At 43.4% G+C, this 18654-nt stretch overlaps 1 protein-coding gene across 1 annotated transcript in view; it reads right to left on the bottom strand.

Annotated features, from left to right (window-relative positions):
• The window catches only part of LOC131258724 (hemicentin-1), a 94049-nt gene that overhangs the window by 22159 nt on the left and 53236 nt on the right, over positions 1-18654 (bottom strand). Inside the window, exons 2-3 of the mRNA XM_058260100.1 lie at positions 14759-14891; positions 12459-12670 (exon numbers count right to left, since the gene is read on the bottom strand). Of these exons, the coding sequence (XP_058116083.1) occupies positions 12459-12670; positions 14759-14877 (331 nt within the window). The 5' untranslated portion in view covers positions 14878-14891. The remainder of the gene's footprint in view (positions 1-12458; positions 12671-14758; positions 14892-18654) is intronic.

Genomic DNA, 18654 nt, shown 5'->3' with positions numbered 1-18654 from the left:
ACCAACCCGTTTGGGTGATTTAACAGCAATACCGCGGTAGTTTCAACAACACATGTTGGTTAACACCTGTTGTCTGATGACACAACTAGCCAAAAATTTAAAAATGTTGTTGAACATAGAATATTTATTCAGGCATGAGAAATGACTTTAATCAAGGATACGAAACAGAAACATTGATCAAACTAATCAAGTAAAACCTGAGTAGCCAATGAACAAATGCAACATTTTGACTGTTAGGTTAGCAAAATGGGTTAATGATTCAGCGGATTAAATTCCCACCAAATACATACAAGAAAGTAATCCTAAATTACTTTAATTGCTCCAAACCCGGACCGTTCGGCTTTTAAAGAAAGTCTTCCTTTAGAAGTTATGCTCCAAATTACCTAAAGATAGCATTATCACATGCCTGCAGTTCCCTACGCTAACGATGCTTTTTTTCGTAGAGCAAACATATGCTTAAAATACTTCGTCCGTTACGAGTGAATCCTGGATGTTTTTCCCATCTTTTGTCATCATTTCCTCAACGCGATAGCACTTTACGACACCATTCCACATGCCTTATCAAATCCAGGAAATGAGAACGATAAATGACAAACGGCGACTATAAGGAAGGATCAAACGGCTTTTCCCGTCCCGGCCGTTTCCCGCGGCGTCCTTCAAACCAAACCGTTTCAGTGATGGGAGTTTCTAGGCGAGGGATTTTCACTACGGTCAGCAATGTTTCCGGTCGCTTTCGTCCGCCCTCGAAATCAAACCATTCCGGAAGTCGAGTTGGTCGACGGAAAAGTGTGTAATGCTGGTGAACCTGTCGAATTTGAATACTTTTCCCCAGTTCCTCCCCATCCGTTCAGGCTAGAGAGTAGTGGTATCGTTTTTCAGTCCTTTTTATGTACCTTTCTGGCCTGCCAGTATTCCATTCGTCGGGTTTCCCCGTACCCGGTTTCTCGCGCTTTGAGTCGCCGATCTGCCTCCGTTCCGGTAGCCTTAGCGCAGGAAAACATCACTCCAACGTTTTTATGTTTATTTCGTTCCATTTCATTTGGCGCGGCCCCAAACCGATCCACTTTCATCTCTTTTGGAACGGTGCGGGGCTGCACAGAAAAAGGGAAAAGCTGATCGTCAGTCCTTTCCACGCGCGCCCATCAGTTTCCAGTGACTTTGACGGTGGCGGCTTCAGGCATCAAAGAGTCGACCCCCGCACCGGCGGAGAGGAAAGCGTCCTATCAAAACATCCGTCAGCGCGACTTCGGTTTGTGTCCTTCGCCGCCGACAGGAACCCTTGCGGGAAAAGGGTCCAGCAGGACACGCGAAGGGCGACCTTCAGCAGGAGCACCGCGGAGGTTGTTCGAACGAGGTGTAATTTCGTTTACAATTTGATCATTTATTTTTACAGCCACCTTCAGCGCTGCGCCACTCGATGGGAAAGAGGGAAAAGAGCAATGGGATGCGCACCCTCACCCAATTCTATGCCTGGCAGAAGAGTCCTTACCGTAGAAGTTACTTTCGCGAGTCATTAGCTTATTTAACGCGAGTCATTACACGTTTCGGAAAGTGAAGAGCGTTACTTGCGCAAAAACTGTCAATTGCAGGAATGGAGCAAAAGAAACCAACGTGAGCCAATGGTGTATTGGAAAAGCGGTTTTTTCTTATGATGAGGAAAAACAGTTAAAGTGATTTGTATTCACTCAAGTACATTTGTTATATTCATGCTTGGAATTTTAATTTAGTTGAACTACAAAGTTGTCTTCAAACTAACCGTGCAAGCATGATTTACATCAACCGTATTTTAAAATGTATAGTATTTGACACTACCTAAAGAAGAATCTTGGAACTCATTTATGCATTAAATTGTGTTTGTCCTTCCAACCTCCAACTGGTAGGAAATATCAAAATTGATTTTCGTTTTAGTTTGTATAACATTTTTATTGACAGTTCCATCTAGCACTTCCGGTGTTATAACGAACATAATGTTCATTACATCCAGAGCCTCCTGCTCGTTATAGGGAGTAAATACAGAAGAAACTCAATGAGCCAGGTCAGCAATAACGAAATCAAAATCCAGTTCCCAACTCCCAAAGCACATGAAGCAGAAGCTCTTCATCTGCTGATAACATTGTGACGACATGGCATTCCTATCGCTTCGCCATCGATTCCTTCCCATCGATGGAGGGAGATCATAAAAATGGGATCGTTATTGTCACTTTCACCCTCGACGCCCGTTCGAGAGGCGCTCGAACGCGAACCCCGCGCCCCACCTTTCCGTCCTACTTTCCATATCGGTTCTCCACCCTGCTCCCGCCCTGCCATTCGAACATTCACACTCGACTAGTGACATTATAAAGGAGGTCGGCAAGATCATAAATGCGTCGTCGTGCGGAGGAATCCGCAAAAACATCTTTTCATCCTGCGCCGACGCTGGCAGGGAAGGCGGGCGGGTAAAAGTGAGATGTAGGAATAATGGCCCCGCGGAAAAGCATAAAAGTTCGATTTCATTTCCCTTCGATACCGCGGTACCCTCGGTCCCTCCGCAAATCGACCGCATCCGGATCGGCGCTCGGCTGGCGTTAGAATGGATGCGTTTTTCAATACGCTCAAGTTATGCGCCATAAAAGTTATACATTTCCATCGGCCCGGCGTCACTTTTCCGCGGCCCGGCTCGTGGAGTTTGGGGTGCGTTTTTACGTCTTCCCGAGGCCGAGGGGGTTCGCCATCATCTGGATGCAGGCATTCGGCGAGGCGCTGTCGTAGCGAAATGGCACCGTGGTGCCATTTTATCGGGACACTCGACTCGAGATATTTATTGTGGCGTTCCTCGTGACTCTTGCCCGGGGAACGAGTTGGTGCGGGTTGCGAATGAGAAAGCATTTGGAACAAGTTGATAACCACAGGCACGAGACGCGGCCGGGCCGGGGTTGGAGCGGAAACAACGGGAGCCATCCGGCCTGGCGAAGGATATTGAAAATTATGCAACATGGAAAAAGTTTTCCACAGCTTCTTGTCTTTCGCCATGATCCGCTGACCCGCCACCGCCGCAGCCGCACGTGCGTTCCGGCCGGATTGACAATGGTGGCGACGGTTCGACCGCACGCCAAACGCGAGCCGGGCGAAAGGAAAAACCGATTTTCCGATGGAAATTTTCAACAACCATCCGTTCCGATCTGTCTCGCTGGTACAAGTGCCTGGTTCCGGTTCCGGGCTTTGCGTTTCCCACTCGAGAACCGGCTCCGATTGCGTGAAGGTTGACACATTCGGCGGAAGCGCGGGTATTACGAAAGCCGAACAAACAGACAAACAAACCAAACTCCCAGTGAGAATGCGGCCACGCGTGAGGCGCATGGTGAAAACTTTCGTTTTGTTCCGCAGACAGTTGAATATGTACCAAAATGGACGATAAGAGACCTGGAGGAATTCATTTATTCGCTTGAGGTATCTTTGAATGATAATTTTCGAACAATGTTTTTGTTTCCCTTGGGAAAGTTTGGTACTTCTCTTGATGGCTTGATATGAAACGAAAACAATCTATATGGCGGCATTTGTGTACCATAATCGAATGTACTTGAATCTTAATTTATTAAGCATGATGTTAGAAATTCGCTGTGAACTGCAATATTTCAATGCCAATTGAAATTTTTTGTTTTTTTGAAATGTGTATTGTCTTTTCATAAACAAAGTTATTCTGAAAATATTTTGAGCTTTATCAGTTTTTGTCGTTTTATTTATGTCCTTTGGGACTTTTGTTTTTCTTTTCATAACTAAGGTTTTATGTTATTATTTGATGCTTAGCTATGGACAATTTAGTAATCTTGGAAATATTCCTAGCACGATAATATGTTTCAATGACGAATATGTGCCCAACTAATGTGCTCAACATTTTCATGAATGGTAGCATCGAAAGTCTTCCTGCAGACATCTTGTATATGTAATTTTAAGGAGAATCATGTTTAGACGATAATTTTATTTTGTAAGATCTGCTCTATCAAATGGATATCATTTCTGCGAAAACTGAACAAGTCAATCGTTACTTCTTTCTCGTGATGGGTTTTTACATTATTTTGATTAACTTGATGATGAATTCATAACAAACTGTTAAATAATGTTAGTTGTTCTGGTTGTTTGGTTGGTTGGTATAATTATGGGAAACTTTTTGATAAACAACATGTAAAAATTCAGTGAAAATGTAAAAAAACAATGCTCAATAGATATCTGAAATAAAAATCGATGGAACCTGCTCTAATAGAATTTAAATAAAATTTTGTCCATTTGCATGATGCAAATAAATGAGTTGATTTTTCAACTAGAACTAATATTAATTTTATGTGAGATATACATCATTATAAACAAAACTTCACCAAAAACTTTTTTTGCGTTGTCTAATGATTGTTTTGAAATTCGAATGAAGTAAATTATTATTTCTTCTGCTTCAACTTTTTCCCTGCAACATAACTTTAAATGCTAGAAAGCTTTTTTCAAAATGGTCCTTTTTCCGTCCGTAAAATAACACAAATTTATGTAGTGCTATCTAGAAATGACCAATTTTACATCCGGCCTGGTAAACAGTACGTCCCCAGTGCGTCCTTCCTCTTCCGAGTCAAACGGCAATGGAAGATAACATTCATCACGTCAGAATCTCCCATCTGGGAGCTAGAATCTATTTCAAAGTGTCTCCAAAGAGAATACCTCCCACACCGACACCCTACCGCACCCTTAAAACATGCTACTTCCATTGTCTCCATCGCAAACAATAAAAAAAAGGATCTGATTTGCCAACAAAGTGCCAAGAAACATGCGTTTGACCGCTGACCCGGAGCTCGATCCACACGCCCCCGTGTGATGTTTTCTCGTGTCAAAACATTTCCAATTCCCCTCCGGTCTCTCTTGTTTCTCTGCCTACCACCAGTCAACTGGTCGCGTTAGAACGGTGGCCTCGTTTTCTTCCGATCAAAGTTATATGTACATTCAACATTCCCATTCCCCATGTTCTCGTAGATTGGCTCAAGGAGAAAAGAGTCGGATGCCGTTGGAATGTCTTCGATTTTTCTTCCTGATGTTTGCACTTGTTCCCTCCTTATTTCCCACCGAAATGCTGCCCCCACCAGCCACCACTGGATCGGCAAACGATCGGCCGATGTCGAATCGGGACGCAAAGGGGTGCCTGGACGTGATAGTTGGTGTGTTACTAATGGCTGCCGCTTGTAACGAAAGGAATCGGCCTGGGTGAGGAACGGGACGGGATCAATCAATCCTCGCCGTGCTGTTCGATGTTTTCCTTCCATTAGTATCGGCCGCTGACGACGAGCAGGGGTTTCGGTTTGGTATCCCTTGGACAATTCTCCCTCGAGTAGCCCGGGAAAAACTACGGAAAACAAACTACATGGGACAGGACAAATCGTCGTCGCAATCGAACTCGTTGCAAAACCCCCGCACCCCGGGCGTTTCCGTCAAGAACCTTTCGTTGTCCAATTGCCCGGAGGGAAATGATTTCCCAAACCACCTCCCTCGCTCCATTCCTTCGTTTGGAGCGGGGGGAAAAAACCCGTAACGAATGGGAAAATAATCAATTTAACATAAATCGATCTGTTGAATGAGATGATTATTTGCAGCTCGCTCTGTAACAAAGTACCAGCCGGAAGAAGATGACGTCGATTGCGGACGATGGTTTGGGGTGGACATTGGAAACATCGGAAAACGGTCCAAAGGCGGAGGAAAGCGAGAACTCGCGAGAAGCGAGCGGTTGGAATCGAATCTGGGACAGTAGCTGCCTTCGTTAGAGGAAAAGTTTGAGGTCACGACGATTAGTCGCTCGAGCGATCGAGCGGTGGGAGCGTTTTTCACCGGAGCGTGGGCGGAGCCGAGGAAATCTTTCCCAAACAGCTGCATTGTGCCGGTCGTTGTCGGTAAACAAAATGCCGGTGTCAACGGCGACGGTGTCCTGTTGGTTGAAGAAAAACAGAAAGCAATTTCTTGGTTGTCGAAGTTGTTACTGCAATTCCACCGAGCTCGTTATGGTGCTGCCGAATCGGTGAACCCTTCCCCACGGCCATCGACGCATCGTACCTTCCGGTTCCCCGATCGGGGTGAAATTATCCCGCCCGGAGCGATCCTGCGCTGCCGGCCGGACAAAACTTTCTCTTGCGCTTTCGCGTGGCATTGCGCGCCGCGGAAATCGAAACGGGACGCCCGCGCCCGTCGGGAGGCATCAGCATAATTAAGGGAGGAAATTTTGGAGGGACAAAATCGTTACTTTTAGCGTGTAGAAAAGCAATTATCGTTGCAAGCGGCTCGGTCGGGCGCGAAATTGGTTGGTGAAAACAGTGCGATTAAATCAGCATTGCTTTGAACCTTTGGAAATGAACCATCACCGAAAGGCGGGAAAATCGTCTGAAATGTTGTTCGGTTTTTGGATAAAGTTGGGTTCAACTGAACATTAAAGGATGAACTTTCTAGTGGCTTCTGGGAAATCGCAGGATGGTCTTTGTTCCATTGTATTTACATTTTCTTTAAATTGCAATTAAAAATTTAAACTTGGTTTTGTATTTTTACATATAACTCTGTCTATAATAGTGGACTTTTCTTCGTCTCAATATCTCCATTTTGCAGTGTTACAAGAAATATGCATAGAAGGAACAATTTTAGTTTTTTCACTCTGCACACTATCCTTTTTATTGCAAGCAGTAATGTTAAGGGTTATGTTAACGACCTTCAATCGGTAATGGAATCGAGATTTTGATTTTAATAAAACACGCGTCAAATACCATTATCGAACAACTAAGAGAACTAAAAACGGCTGGACAATTACAGTTCGTATTGTATCCAGTCGTTTATATGAGTGTTTGTGCTGTAAAATTGTAATATGATATGCTGTACACTTGTTTGAGGCCAGTCATGTTAAATATACGTTTGTTGTGTTGTAAAATAAACTCATTAGGAATAATCATTCCTTTTGTGGGTATTCTCTATAACAAAAGACGTTCCTCTTGATATCCATTGTTGATTGGTTATTGAAAGATCCATATTAATTTATAACAATTATGTATACATTTGATTCTCATGAACTCATAAGATTTATTTTCCAATGATGGGTGGACAAGTAAACAATATTGTTTTCGTTTTCAATTTTTGCCACATTTATTTCCCCCAACGTTTAAAGCTACAATCTTTCGTACCGTGTGCCCGTGTGTGAAGTCATAACCCGACAGTCAATCCAGAAATAATCCTTTTCGATCCCCTGTGAAAACTTGCCTCCAGCGTCGCACCGATTGTCGAATAAAACGAGCAAATACAATTCGCTACTTTATGACGTTCGGTGAAACGTAAGGTCTCAAGGGAAGAACACTTAACGACCTTGTATGGAGTACTTAAAACGAAGAACCTCCCAGCGCTTGGCACAAACTGGATATGAGCGTGGCAAGCGGAAACCCCTTTGGTTGAGAAGATAGTAAAAAAAGAAGTTGCTTCAGGTTGTTGATTTCAGGCCAAAGTCAACCTCACCGTCCAGAGTGCGGCTGGTGTAAACCGAGCGCCAATCGAAAAGATGATGCCAAAGAGAGGAAAATAACAAAACTCACATTATTACGTTATAAATTTCCACTTTAAAAGGTTATCTAAGACCACCCTTCGCTGGGCGAGCCCGCCCACGGTATAACGTCGGCTTTGGCACTCATCTTTGGCTTTTGGCGCAGCGAACACACCCGGGGAACTGAAAACCACTCCTGAAAAGGACTTTTCCTCCCGCCATATTGATGCGAGGAGAAGGAGGGTGTGAGCGTTGGATCGGTATGTTTGCTAAACGGTTTATTTCGTTTTTTTCAATCCCCATTTCCTATATATCGGCAGGGAGTCCCCGAGTCCGACCCCGCTTGTTTCGTGTTTCGCTGGTTGGTGTGGTGGGGTGTTCTTCACCCCCTTCGGAGGCGAGCAAATGTCACTGAATTCTTCCCAAGATAAATATGACGTTTTATGTCTAGTCCCGTGGAGCTGACGTTCAAGAATCGATTCCGAGCTGCTTTAAGCTCGTCAAGCGATGCAGCGTTGGAAGTCGTTGGCGAATGACTCGGAAGGATTTCTCGGCATCTGTGGGCGGGTGCTTGCAACCGTGGACTGCTTCAAAGTGTACTTGCTGTCGATAATCGGTCCCTGGTGAGTGATGCTGATTTTGTTACAATGTCAAGATTGCGCGAATGAAATTGAATTGTACAGACTGGGGCTGACAGGCTGGAGGTACGCGAGCTCGGTAAGTGAACGAGTGGAAAGGGGTGCATAGAGAAATCAATTACTGAAATTTTATCAGTCCTCCGTTGAGATTTGTACTTCAGCATGATGATACTGCAATGGGAACAGTTCTAACGTAGTTGGAACAGACCGATAGAAATAATTGAACATAATATTTTAATATATTAAGCTAATAATTAAACCTTTTAGAATTTAAATGCAAAACTTGAACTTAGTATCGAAAGCAAATAAGCATATCATTAAATCATAGCTGTCTTCTTAAAATTCAATCATATATTTGATGGTGGACATGGTAGTTTGTGATTGAGATTGTAAGAAGAAGTGCTAACTAAAAACACTAAAGAAAAATTATCCACCATAAAGCTGATTAAATGACTACGATGCAGAGTTCTCCGAAAATTAAACTCCTACACAGAAAGTTCCCTGGATATTTGGTAGTTGTTGGTAACATTATCTATTTTTGATTTCATACAATGTGCTACCAAAATTATATTGATCATAACTCCAACTTTAAACATTCTTCTTCTTGGCGTAACGACCTCTTGGTCATGCCTGCCAGTTAAGGGCTTACGAGACTTGTTTCCCTGTTGTACGTGGATAGTCAGTCCTCTCGTACAGGGGAGGGTCCGGTCGCGGTTGGGATTCGAACCCACGCCGTCGAGGTAGTGAGCCCCGGCGCTCATGGGCCGATTTTCTAACCGGCGCCACCGCTCGGCTGTCGCGGACCCCCATTCCCACCTTATGCTTATTTAAACATTCCCACCTTATTTATTTGCTTTCATATGGTTAATTTAAAAACAAATCAATCATACTATCGAGTTTTTTCAGCTGGGATTGTAAATAAACCAGGTCTATGATGCCACAATAAATTGTACATAATATGTTTGTTTAATGTGTGTTTAATTACATCGCGGTAGGAACATTATTTCAGCCCAATTGCATTGCTCAACGCTTCTCAAAGGCTTATTCGTGATGCAATTGCAGCGAATCGTAATGCCATGAAGTTGTTTATTGGAATGTAGGAATGATTCAATAACTACTTTGGTTCGATGTGTAGAAGTAAAACAGTTATATTTTATATTTGCATTACAAAAATAATGTTTAAAGTATTGCGATTCATTTAACAATGTACATAAGTGGTTTCATCTACACGTGCTAATTTTGCTGAAATATGCGGTATAAATGTGTTGAATCATTGAATGTATCACTGTTTCATGAAGGAGAGTATGTCGCAGAGGATGCATCATTACAAATGATCAGTACTTAACGCTCCTAGAGTATCCGATGGGCATAACGATCCATTGCCAATTTCGATAGCAGCTAACCGTAACTCGAAATCTACTGCCATTGGACAGAAAGCAGTGTTGTAATGCACGAATCTTTCCTCGCCAGTGTGCGATAGCGCACTTCCCCGAACTGTATCGAGTTTTCTCACCCCAGGCAACGCCATTCGGGAACATCCGAAGGGAAGCGCTTCGTTAGGCTTTTCGTAGCAGCGCCCATCCAAAGCGGTAGGCAAAAACAAGCCTCCATATAGACCAAACAGCTCGTTTTGGCGTGTGCTTCCATCGGGACCAACGCACGCAAGCAGCCCCGGGAACGATGCCTCTCCATCTGGAGCACCGCATCGAGTGGCGTTCGCTCGTCAAGATGTCAATTTGGCAAGTTCTGCGAGCTGACATGTCGTGCCGCACCGCCGCACGAGCCACCGATTATGATTGCTCTATCAATTCCTTCTTCAGTTTGACGAGGGGTCGGCCACAATCGAACGACCATCGAGGCAGAACAACAACCAGTCCGGTGCTCTGATGCTCATAAAGATATGTCATCAACTTCCAGCATGAACACGTTACGGCCGACGCCACTGCGGGAATGTTGGAGCTCCTGGCGCCTTCAAAGCTCGCTCGTTTCCGATGGAAAAAAAATACTGAAAAACAAGCCACCCCATGATGCGGCTTTGACATGGCAACCGTAAGATGTTGGTCTTTAACATCTTCATTGGAAATGTGCCGAAGAACATTCGCCCCGGCCTGTGGCAATGAATCAGGCAGCTTGCGCGTGGGGCCAACAAAAATTGGTCCCCGGTGAGACGTAAATGCGAACCGGCCCCAGTTTTAATACCGCAAAGTACAAGTAAACGCTATTGATTCTGATTTATATTTAACCAATACCTAACGTTCCCGGCGTCCGATGATAAAGCGTCTTCCGCTTGTCTGGGGTTTTTGCACGGTAACAGTAGGGAAGGCAACACCGAAGCCGAGAAACGGGAAGGCGTAAGACGGAAGTCGATCTGTCCAGGGAATATTTGAGGTGGAAAGTGATTTATCGCCGACAGGCCGAACACGATGGATGATAACGGCGGGAAACAACGGAGCTTTAATCAGAGCGCTTTAAGCACCGCCTGACTGTTCTGGTTGAGGTTTGATTGCTTTTGGTCAATTTAAGCAGAGTTGGAAAAGTAAAGGAAGAGAGCTGTTTACAAGAGATCAACTAATGTTAAATATAATAATAAATCCCATGGCGAGCACCATTCTACAAATTAGTGCATAATTACTTTCTATGAACTATTAAGTCTTTCATAAGAACCGTTTGAAGTTTAATATTTATGGATTGTTTTAGAGAACACAATCAAAAGAAAATGTGATTTTAGATACCAATTTATCGAAGCAAATTAAGACCTGAAAGGATTGTATGTTTCATATTAAGGATGGCATTTCCACTTACTCAAGTGAGGCTTACAAAGTTACACATTGAACTACAGGCGCTTTGACAAATTGAAAATGCCTCAACGAATTCGCTCCGTACGCAAATATGATGCGAATAGGTCGTTCAGCTTTTAATTAATGGCTGAGTTGAAAGTTTCTTAATCCTTCCTTCCTATTCAATATGATGCTTTTTCTGCTCCTAAAAACTCTTCAAGCCTCTTGTTAGAAGGGTTACAAGCTATAGTTAAGAAATAACATTTGTTTATTAATCAAATTTCCATTGAATTTTCCTTTGCAGATCAACAACCACCTGCACCATGTACCGGGCGGGTTTCGTGCAAGGAGCTACGTTCCATCGCTGATTACAACCAGAGGGCGTTCGTAGCCCTTCCTCGAACACATGGCTACCGTTTGAACCCCTATCAACCGCACTCGAAATGTGAAAAATGTTCCTGGCATTTGCATCTTCAGGTGCGCAGCTGGGAAAACTGGAGAAAATTGAAGTAACAAGAAAGAACCCTTTTTCAGCCTTCGTGCCTGAGAGATGGAAACATCGGTTCGGCTCGGGTGGTATAGCAAAACCAGCATATTTACAAAGATTGGCTGAAGAACGACGCCTAAGTGGATAGGTATTTTTCAATTTCATGTACAAGCTTCGCCGAGGGCAATACATGTCGATGTTGGAAATTTTTTTCTGGTTTCTACCGATTCATTCTTTGTGTATGTAGCAACGTCGAGTATTTCAAATCATAGAATGCAATTATTTTTCATTTGTTAACTAAAACAATAAAAGAACTATATTCATCTGTATTAATATTTCAGTGAATTGATCACCACTTCCCATTTGTTTCTGTTTAAACTTTCATATTTAAAACAAATTGAATATGCCTTTTCGAACTTCTTATGCGACGGATGAACACATTACTTATGAATTGATTTGATTGGGCTGGTGAGGTTTGATAACCCCAGTCAAACAGAACCAATGTAAAGCAATCCGACGTATGCAATCCTACCTAGGATTTTACAAGGAAGCCAAATGCAAGCGTTGGCCTTCAGCTAAGAGTGTCCATCTCGTCTGTGTTCAAAAAAGAGGCAGAGGATGGAAGCAAAAAAATTGAGTGCATCAAACATGCACGATACGTTGAATAAATGATGCACAAATATCCGTTGAGATCCCGTAACAAATTCTCATCTCCCTCGAGGATAGAGAACCGACATCCGAAAGCAAATCGTTCTGAAAAACGGCTGGTGGTTTATGGCTGTAAATCGTACATTTTCAGGCTCTTATCGGGAAGCGGACCTCATCCTGTATGCCCACAGAGACCATTCACCACTCAGCTGCATTCCAGCCCATTAACTCCGACCATCGGCCCCAAAACGTGTGGATGAAGGGCTTACGAGGAGGCTTCAAACAGGGATTGGTTCAAATCCATCGGCTATTGGTTTGGGTCGTGCGTAGTTGCCGTTTTCTGTGGGCTGCTGGAAAATATCTCGTTAACTGCAGTGGCCCCTCCCATCACTCACCAATTATTGTTAGATTTACGACACTATTCCTAGTTTGCGCTACTATGAAGTCCACCCGACACCGATACATGCCGCTGTCGGTTTCGCGGACGTTCTGCACCGCCAGCTCGCCCGGCTGCTTGTCGAACTTGAAGTAGGCCCGGTCACCGAACATGGCGTCGTCGGACCAGCGCTTTGCCGACGTTGCATCGTCGCGCCCCCGCGTGTCCGCACTGTGGAAGAGATGAAAGAGTTTAACGATGAAAAAGTGGCATTTTTTTAAAGATTTACATAAAACTGGCATTTGCTTTTACAGACCACAAATTATAAGTAAGCTAAAATCATTTAACGCAAAGATAAACTCACGAAAAAATGTGTTTTTAAACAAACATGTGTACAACAAAAATGAGTGAAAAATGAGGCAGTTTGTGTACCGCAAAACATTCCATTTGGATGAAATATTGAAGGCTTTTTCTGTTCAAGAGACACAGTTTGTGGACCACCCTTAAATTTGGTGATTTTGGAGACAGCGAATTAAATATGCAAGCAAAGAGTATCCCATCCCTACGTCATGAGTCCTGGAAAAAAGCTTGGCCTCCGTACTCAATCCGCATACCGATTATGCGGTAACAAATTTTCCGATTCCTCAATCTCGTTCACAGCGCTCCCAACGGCGTGGCTCTTCGACGCAGCCACTCGTGCCGCACGCCCAAAACAGGTCCGTGGAGCCGCTTGTCCACGCAACGGCCATGGCTTGGAGGGAAGTGGAACAAACTCCGCCCCATCATGCCCTCAGTACGCCCGTGCGATCGTAAAAACAGCAAGATGAATTATTTATTCGCACCTCGGAACGGAACCAGCTTTCCTTAGCGTGGCAATTGTCGCCCAAGCGACGCGTCGCCTTCGGCCCGAGAGCATCTCCGGAGACAACGGAGCGACCGAAAGGAAGAAACATGATCTACATAATTGATGAAGAATTGATTGAAGTGTTGCGAAATGTCGGAGCGGCAAACATTTTCGACACCTCCACCCGATGACGCGGAATGTCATTTTCATTGCGTCATTTTGATTGACTTGCCAAGAGCCGGCCAAGACCTAGAACTGGCAATTGGTTCTTCTTGGTGCGCAAGCTTCACGATCGATCGGAGAAGCTATATGTTTATTTATTGTTTGCTCGGATTTCTTTTTTTATTCGATTGACCTTTTCTGCGGGTGGTGTTTAATCTTGCGTGGGTAAACAAAGCAGACAGGGCGCCCAGACCGCTGTCAAGACCATTGGATTGTTTAGGACAGAGATATTTACAAATTAAAAACATAAAAGCTTTCCTGCGAACGGAATCATAAAATTAAAGGCTGTTAAACAAACTGAGAGATTTTTTCAGTGAATAATTAAAAAGAGTGATTTGCAATGATTGAACAATTAATTCCAAAGCGAATGTAAACAAATCACTCTGCAAATACGAAACCTTTCGAAACGTTGTTTCGTTCTGTTGATTACATGCTTTGTTCTCTAAAAATCTCTTTACAATTAACAGCAACTTTTATCTAAAGGTAACTTTCATTGATCATAATTCCACTGTACAACACAGATTGTTTTTCGAGAATAGCTAATAAATGTAGTGGAATAATGGTGTTAAAGAATCATTTAACGTTCAATATGAAGTTCTCGTTTTTGATGTTGGTGCTTAAAAGTTCTTACATGGGGTTCAGAAAAGGACACGTTGACTTTTAGCATTGAAAAAAAGTTTACCGTCGTTTAAAATGAGCCAAAACTTTATATTTGACCACGAATACATAGGTACATGAAAAGTAAATGGGCATAGTAGATAGAACTACATCACGTGTGGATGAATTAAATACAATCATAGTCAATTTATTTAAAGTTTAGTTTAAAAATAATTTTTTAAAGTTATTTTCATGTTTTTCATAAAATGATCGGTTAACTGAGTCCCACGGCTGTCAAACCAATTAAGATAATGCTAACAGATGCTCCGGGGGACGGAATGGACGATCCAATGGCATCAAGGTAGGCCTTTTCCATGCCTGGACGAATTCAAATACCTATGCGTATGCGTATAATCCACGAATCCACGGAAGGGTTTTTCGGCGGACCGTCCGTAAAGTCGACCAGTTATGTCATCCTCGATGATTAGCCTTTGCCGACAAAATCGGCCCCGCTCGGCTAGCGTTGACTTGCGTAAAGTCGATATGCCGTCCCGAATTCGGTGCCGATTATTGCCTAGCACTCCCCCGTCGCTTTACCTTATCCCCTTTCGGTGTCCGGTCCCCCCGGCCAACCCGGGGAGCTCTAATCGGCTTACCTGTATATGGGCGATCCTTTATCTTCCCGGTACCACAGCACCAGCACGACATTGTCACCCGGCTCGTGTGTGCTGATATTGCACGGCAGAAAGATTGTCTCCCCGACGAGCGCCTCCATGGAAACGACAGGAACTGCAAAAGAGAAGCGAAGGAAAAACGTGTTAGTGGGCGTGTGGGACAGGGGCAGAAGATAGGTTGAAAAAAATATCTATGGTTTATTGCACCGGACTGCCGTAGTCCTTGTCGGGGAAGAAGGGCTGCCACTCGAGGCGTACGCTGCGTGTCCAGGATTTATGTCAATATTTTTGTCAACTGTTGGCCGATATCCGCACATCCGTGGGTCCGTGCTGTCGGAAATGAACACTTCCAACTCCGCGCGTGACAGGCATGATTTTTGTTTTGTGCAAACTCACCGCTCATCCCAAGACTAGGGCCGTCCAGCGATATGCCCCAAACCGTGTGCGTTCTTTATGCATATTACATTCTATTGTTGTTCCGTTTCGGAGTTGATTCCCTCGCGCTTCCGCATTGAGCCAACTTTGGGCCGAAGTGTGTGTGTGCCCATATTCCTACATACAATCAAAAAGCGTGATTCAGCGTCACTCGAATGTCCTTTTTTTCCGGCCAGTCGGTCTTTTTCAGTTCGCAGTTTCCGAATACTGTGGACTTCGGCAGGAATGAGCAGGAAGTGATATTTCAGCAGAGCGAACAGGGTGCGTGATAGATAAAAGATTCATGCAGCGAACGAACTCGAATGAATATTCAGAATTGTGAAAAAACTGGGATTCCCTGAACAGAGTTCGCTCTGATGAAGTCCGCTTTGTGGAGTCCTGGTCCAATATTTACTGCCACAAATCGTCCCGGGGCGTATCAGCATCGATCTCCGGTACGGAGTACGGTGAGTGCTGTGCTCGTGGAATGATTAACATGGGGCTGGAATCCTTCATCCCCGGAACGTTAGGAACCGGTACATCGGGTCCAGCCTTGAACCGCTCGTCGGGCTCGTTAAGAATGTTTCATTTGGGAGTTCGAGAGTCAAACTACCAGAAAAAAATCCCCTCTCGTGTTTTGTAGCTTAGAAATGCTATGACGTTCGGACATGCAATTTGTACATGTTACAAAAGGCTATTCGAGGCCGCCAGTCTGGTGCAAAGGCGGATCGGCTAAGTCACATCGGCGCCAACCGGTACCCGATATTGCATCAAACCGAGTCGGAAACTAGTAGAACGATCAGGTCAGATATTCAGAATTCCTACAATTTTGAACGTGTACGATCTTTGTTAACTTTTTCGAATGACATTTCTCCCGGACGACTTTTATCGCTCGGGATCCATCGAATGGTGCTAAGCTGGAATTCTTTATCTCCCTTATCGTAGGGGCGGGTGGAAGATGTCTACATTTTAACCCTTTAATTTGACCTGTAACCGATGCGAAAGGACTCGAATGATCATTATTTGTCACTTGGAGCCTATGAATGGACCTCTATTTGGGTCTAAATGGGGGCTAATTGCGTGGTAGCTTACCGGCACGCTTACGGAGAGTGTTGATCGCTTAACAGTTTTTCACGAGCCGGGTCTAAATTGGTTGAATATGGAGGGCTGATTACTTTCAGAGTAGTTCTTTTTTACCTTTCCTAGCAGAACGCCATCATTGAGTACCAAAACCCTTGTCAAGTTGAAGTCAACAACGGAAGCTTTTTAAAATAGATAAGACATTGCGGAAAAAGTGTTTAACACTATCTGCTTAAACAAAAGAAAAAATTACATACCATCCTCACATTTGAAATTACTTTTATTTTCACTTTGTCCCGTTTCATCATTTCAAATACATCCTAGCTTTAGACTATAACCAGCCAACATGCCGGGAACTCGCTGAAGTAAGCACTAAGAGAGGGTGAGGAACGGCCCGCAAACTTTTCCAACCATAAAACATTCCGACAAATGGCCACCGTGGGTGAGGGAGAAAACCAGTAGCTGTAAACTAGTCAAAATAAACGATAAGGCTTGGCAGAGAGCAAAAGGTCACCGGACTTACAAACTTCGGCCTGATGATTAACGATCTTCGGACGGGGTAATACACCATCAGTCGCTTTAATCATGTTTTATCACATTTCTTTTAAGTTTTAACGATCATCCTTAGCGTAGGATAATATTCATAGTTGATTTCTCGAAATCTTACTTGCTTGGTATTTGAATAAAATTGAAAGATTTTCATAAGCCACGCTCCTTATAAAAAGTACTTTATTTCATTTCACACCAAACGTAATAAAATGGAATCTAATTTCTACAGCCCAACAAACAAGTTAAACATTTCCACTCTTGAAACAATTACTCTGCAAGGATGAACAATTTAGTAGGGAATGGATTTTATTGATTAACCGAACTGTAAACCATACTGAGTTTCCAATCATCACTGCATACCAACAAAAGTATAAACAAATCTCCCTACACTCTGCTTCTAACAACAGGAACGTTTCTTCCCTCTTTAATTTTAGTAGTGGGTGCCAATCAAACGGTAAAACGATCAATATCCTCCCTTTGTTTGACCATTAGGATTGCATCCATTTTCTATGAATCGGCACAGGTTTTCTCCCGCGCCCAAGCGATCATCCTCCGGCCGATTGGTGTCACCATTTTTCTCGCTTTTCATTTTAATACCCATCCGCACCTCAAGCAGTGCGCCTCATTGGCCATTTTCATCCGCGTCCGATTTGACGTCTCCCGTTGCCACTTTAGGTACAGTGAGCCCAAAAAGTATTCGTCTAGACGAACATTTCTTGAAAACCCCATAATTTGGAGCTATGTAGGCTCAAAAAATGCGTTTGAATGGCCATGGTCGGTAGAGGATTGGCCAATTCGTATATATCAATCAAATTTGCTAGTACAACTTAACAACACTAGTGGCCATGGCGCAATATTACAAAAAAAGCATTTATGATGAACGCAAAAAGTATTCGTCTACTTCGGATTGTTGTCCTATTTTCGAGGCAACCAGCTTACTGTGTTAAGATTTAATATTTTTTTAGGGTATCGCTTTGCTTCAATGACACTTTTTGGTCTACGTGGCATGGAATTGACCAAATTTGTCAAGACGGTAGGCGGTATTCGGTCCCATTCTGCTTGTAAGGCGCCTTTCAACTCATCCTTGTTAAAGATTGTCTGTTTTCGAAGGGAATCATCTAAAATCTTCCATAGATGTTCTATCGGGTTCATATCTGGACTCTGTGGGAAGCAAATGGAGTTGTTTTGGGACATTATAACGAAGCCCCAACTTGGTATTTACGGCTGTGTGCTAAGGCTCGTTATCTTGTTGGAATAGGAATCTTCCTTGAAATCCTAACTTCTTGGCGCTTTTTATACAACTGTCTTTCAAAATTTGAACGTAGGTTTTGTGTCCATTACCCCATCAATGAATTGCAACTGCCCCAATCCTCCTGCACTCATGCACCTCCAAACCATGTCGGAACTTTCACCACATTTCACCGTTGAAACAAGCTTCTATGTTTGCATCTCAGTATTGCATTTTTTATGTGGTTAAAGCTCGTGGCCGACCTTTTCGTTGCTTATTTTTGAATGTTTTTGAGTCGGAGAATCGATAAATTACCAATTGAGCTTTAAAACAAGAACTATCCACAAGTTTTGCTATCTCGTTGGTAGACTTGCATACATTATGCAATCGTACGATTAGTTTTTCTCTTCAAAGGTTATCTCTGATGCCTTTTGACCTATGATGTGAACTAACTGGACATTCCGAATTAACACATTAAGCGCTACGTCCATTTGCACTGGATTCCGTTAAGTCGTTAATTCGTCATAGACCATTGACGGTGAGTAGTAAGCTGTGCTTGCATGTTCAAACATTCCTTGGCGATATAGAACAATGCAAATAAGTGGTA

Source organism: Anopheles coustani, chromosome 3, assembly GCF_943734705.1.
Source record: "Anopheles coustani chromosome 3, idAnoCousDA_361_x.2, whole genome shotgun sequence".
Classification (NCBI taxonomy): domain Eukaryota; kingdom Metazoa; phylum Arthropoda; class Insecta; order Diptera; family Culicidae; genus Anopheles; species Anopheles coustani.
This window is presented reverse-complemented; position numbering and strand designations above follow the sequence as displayed.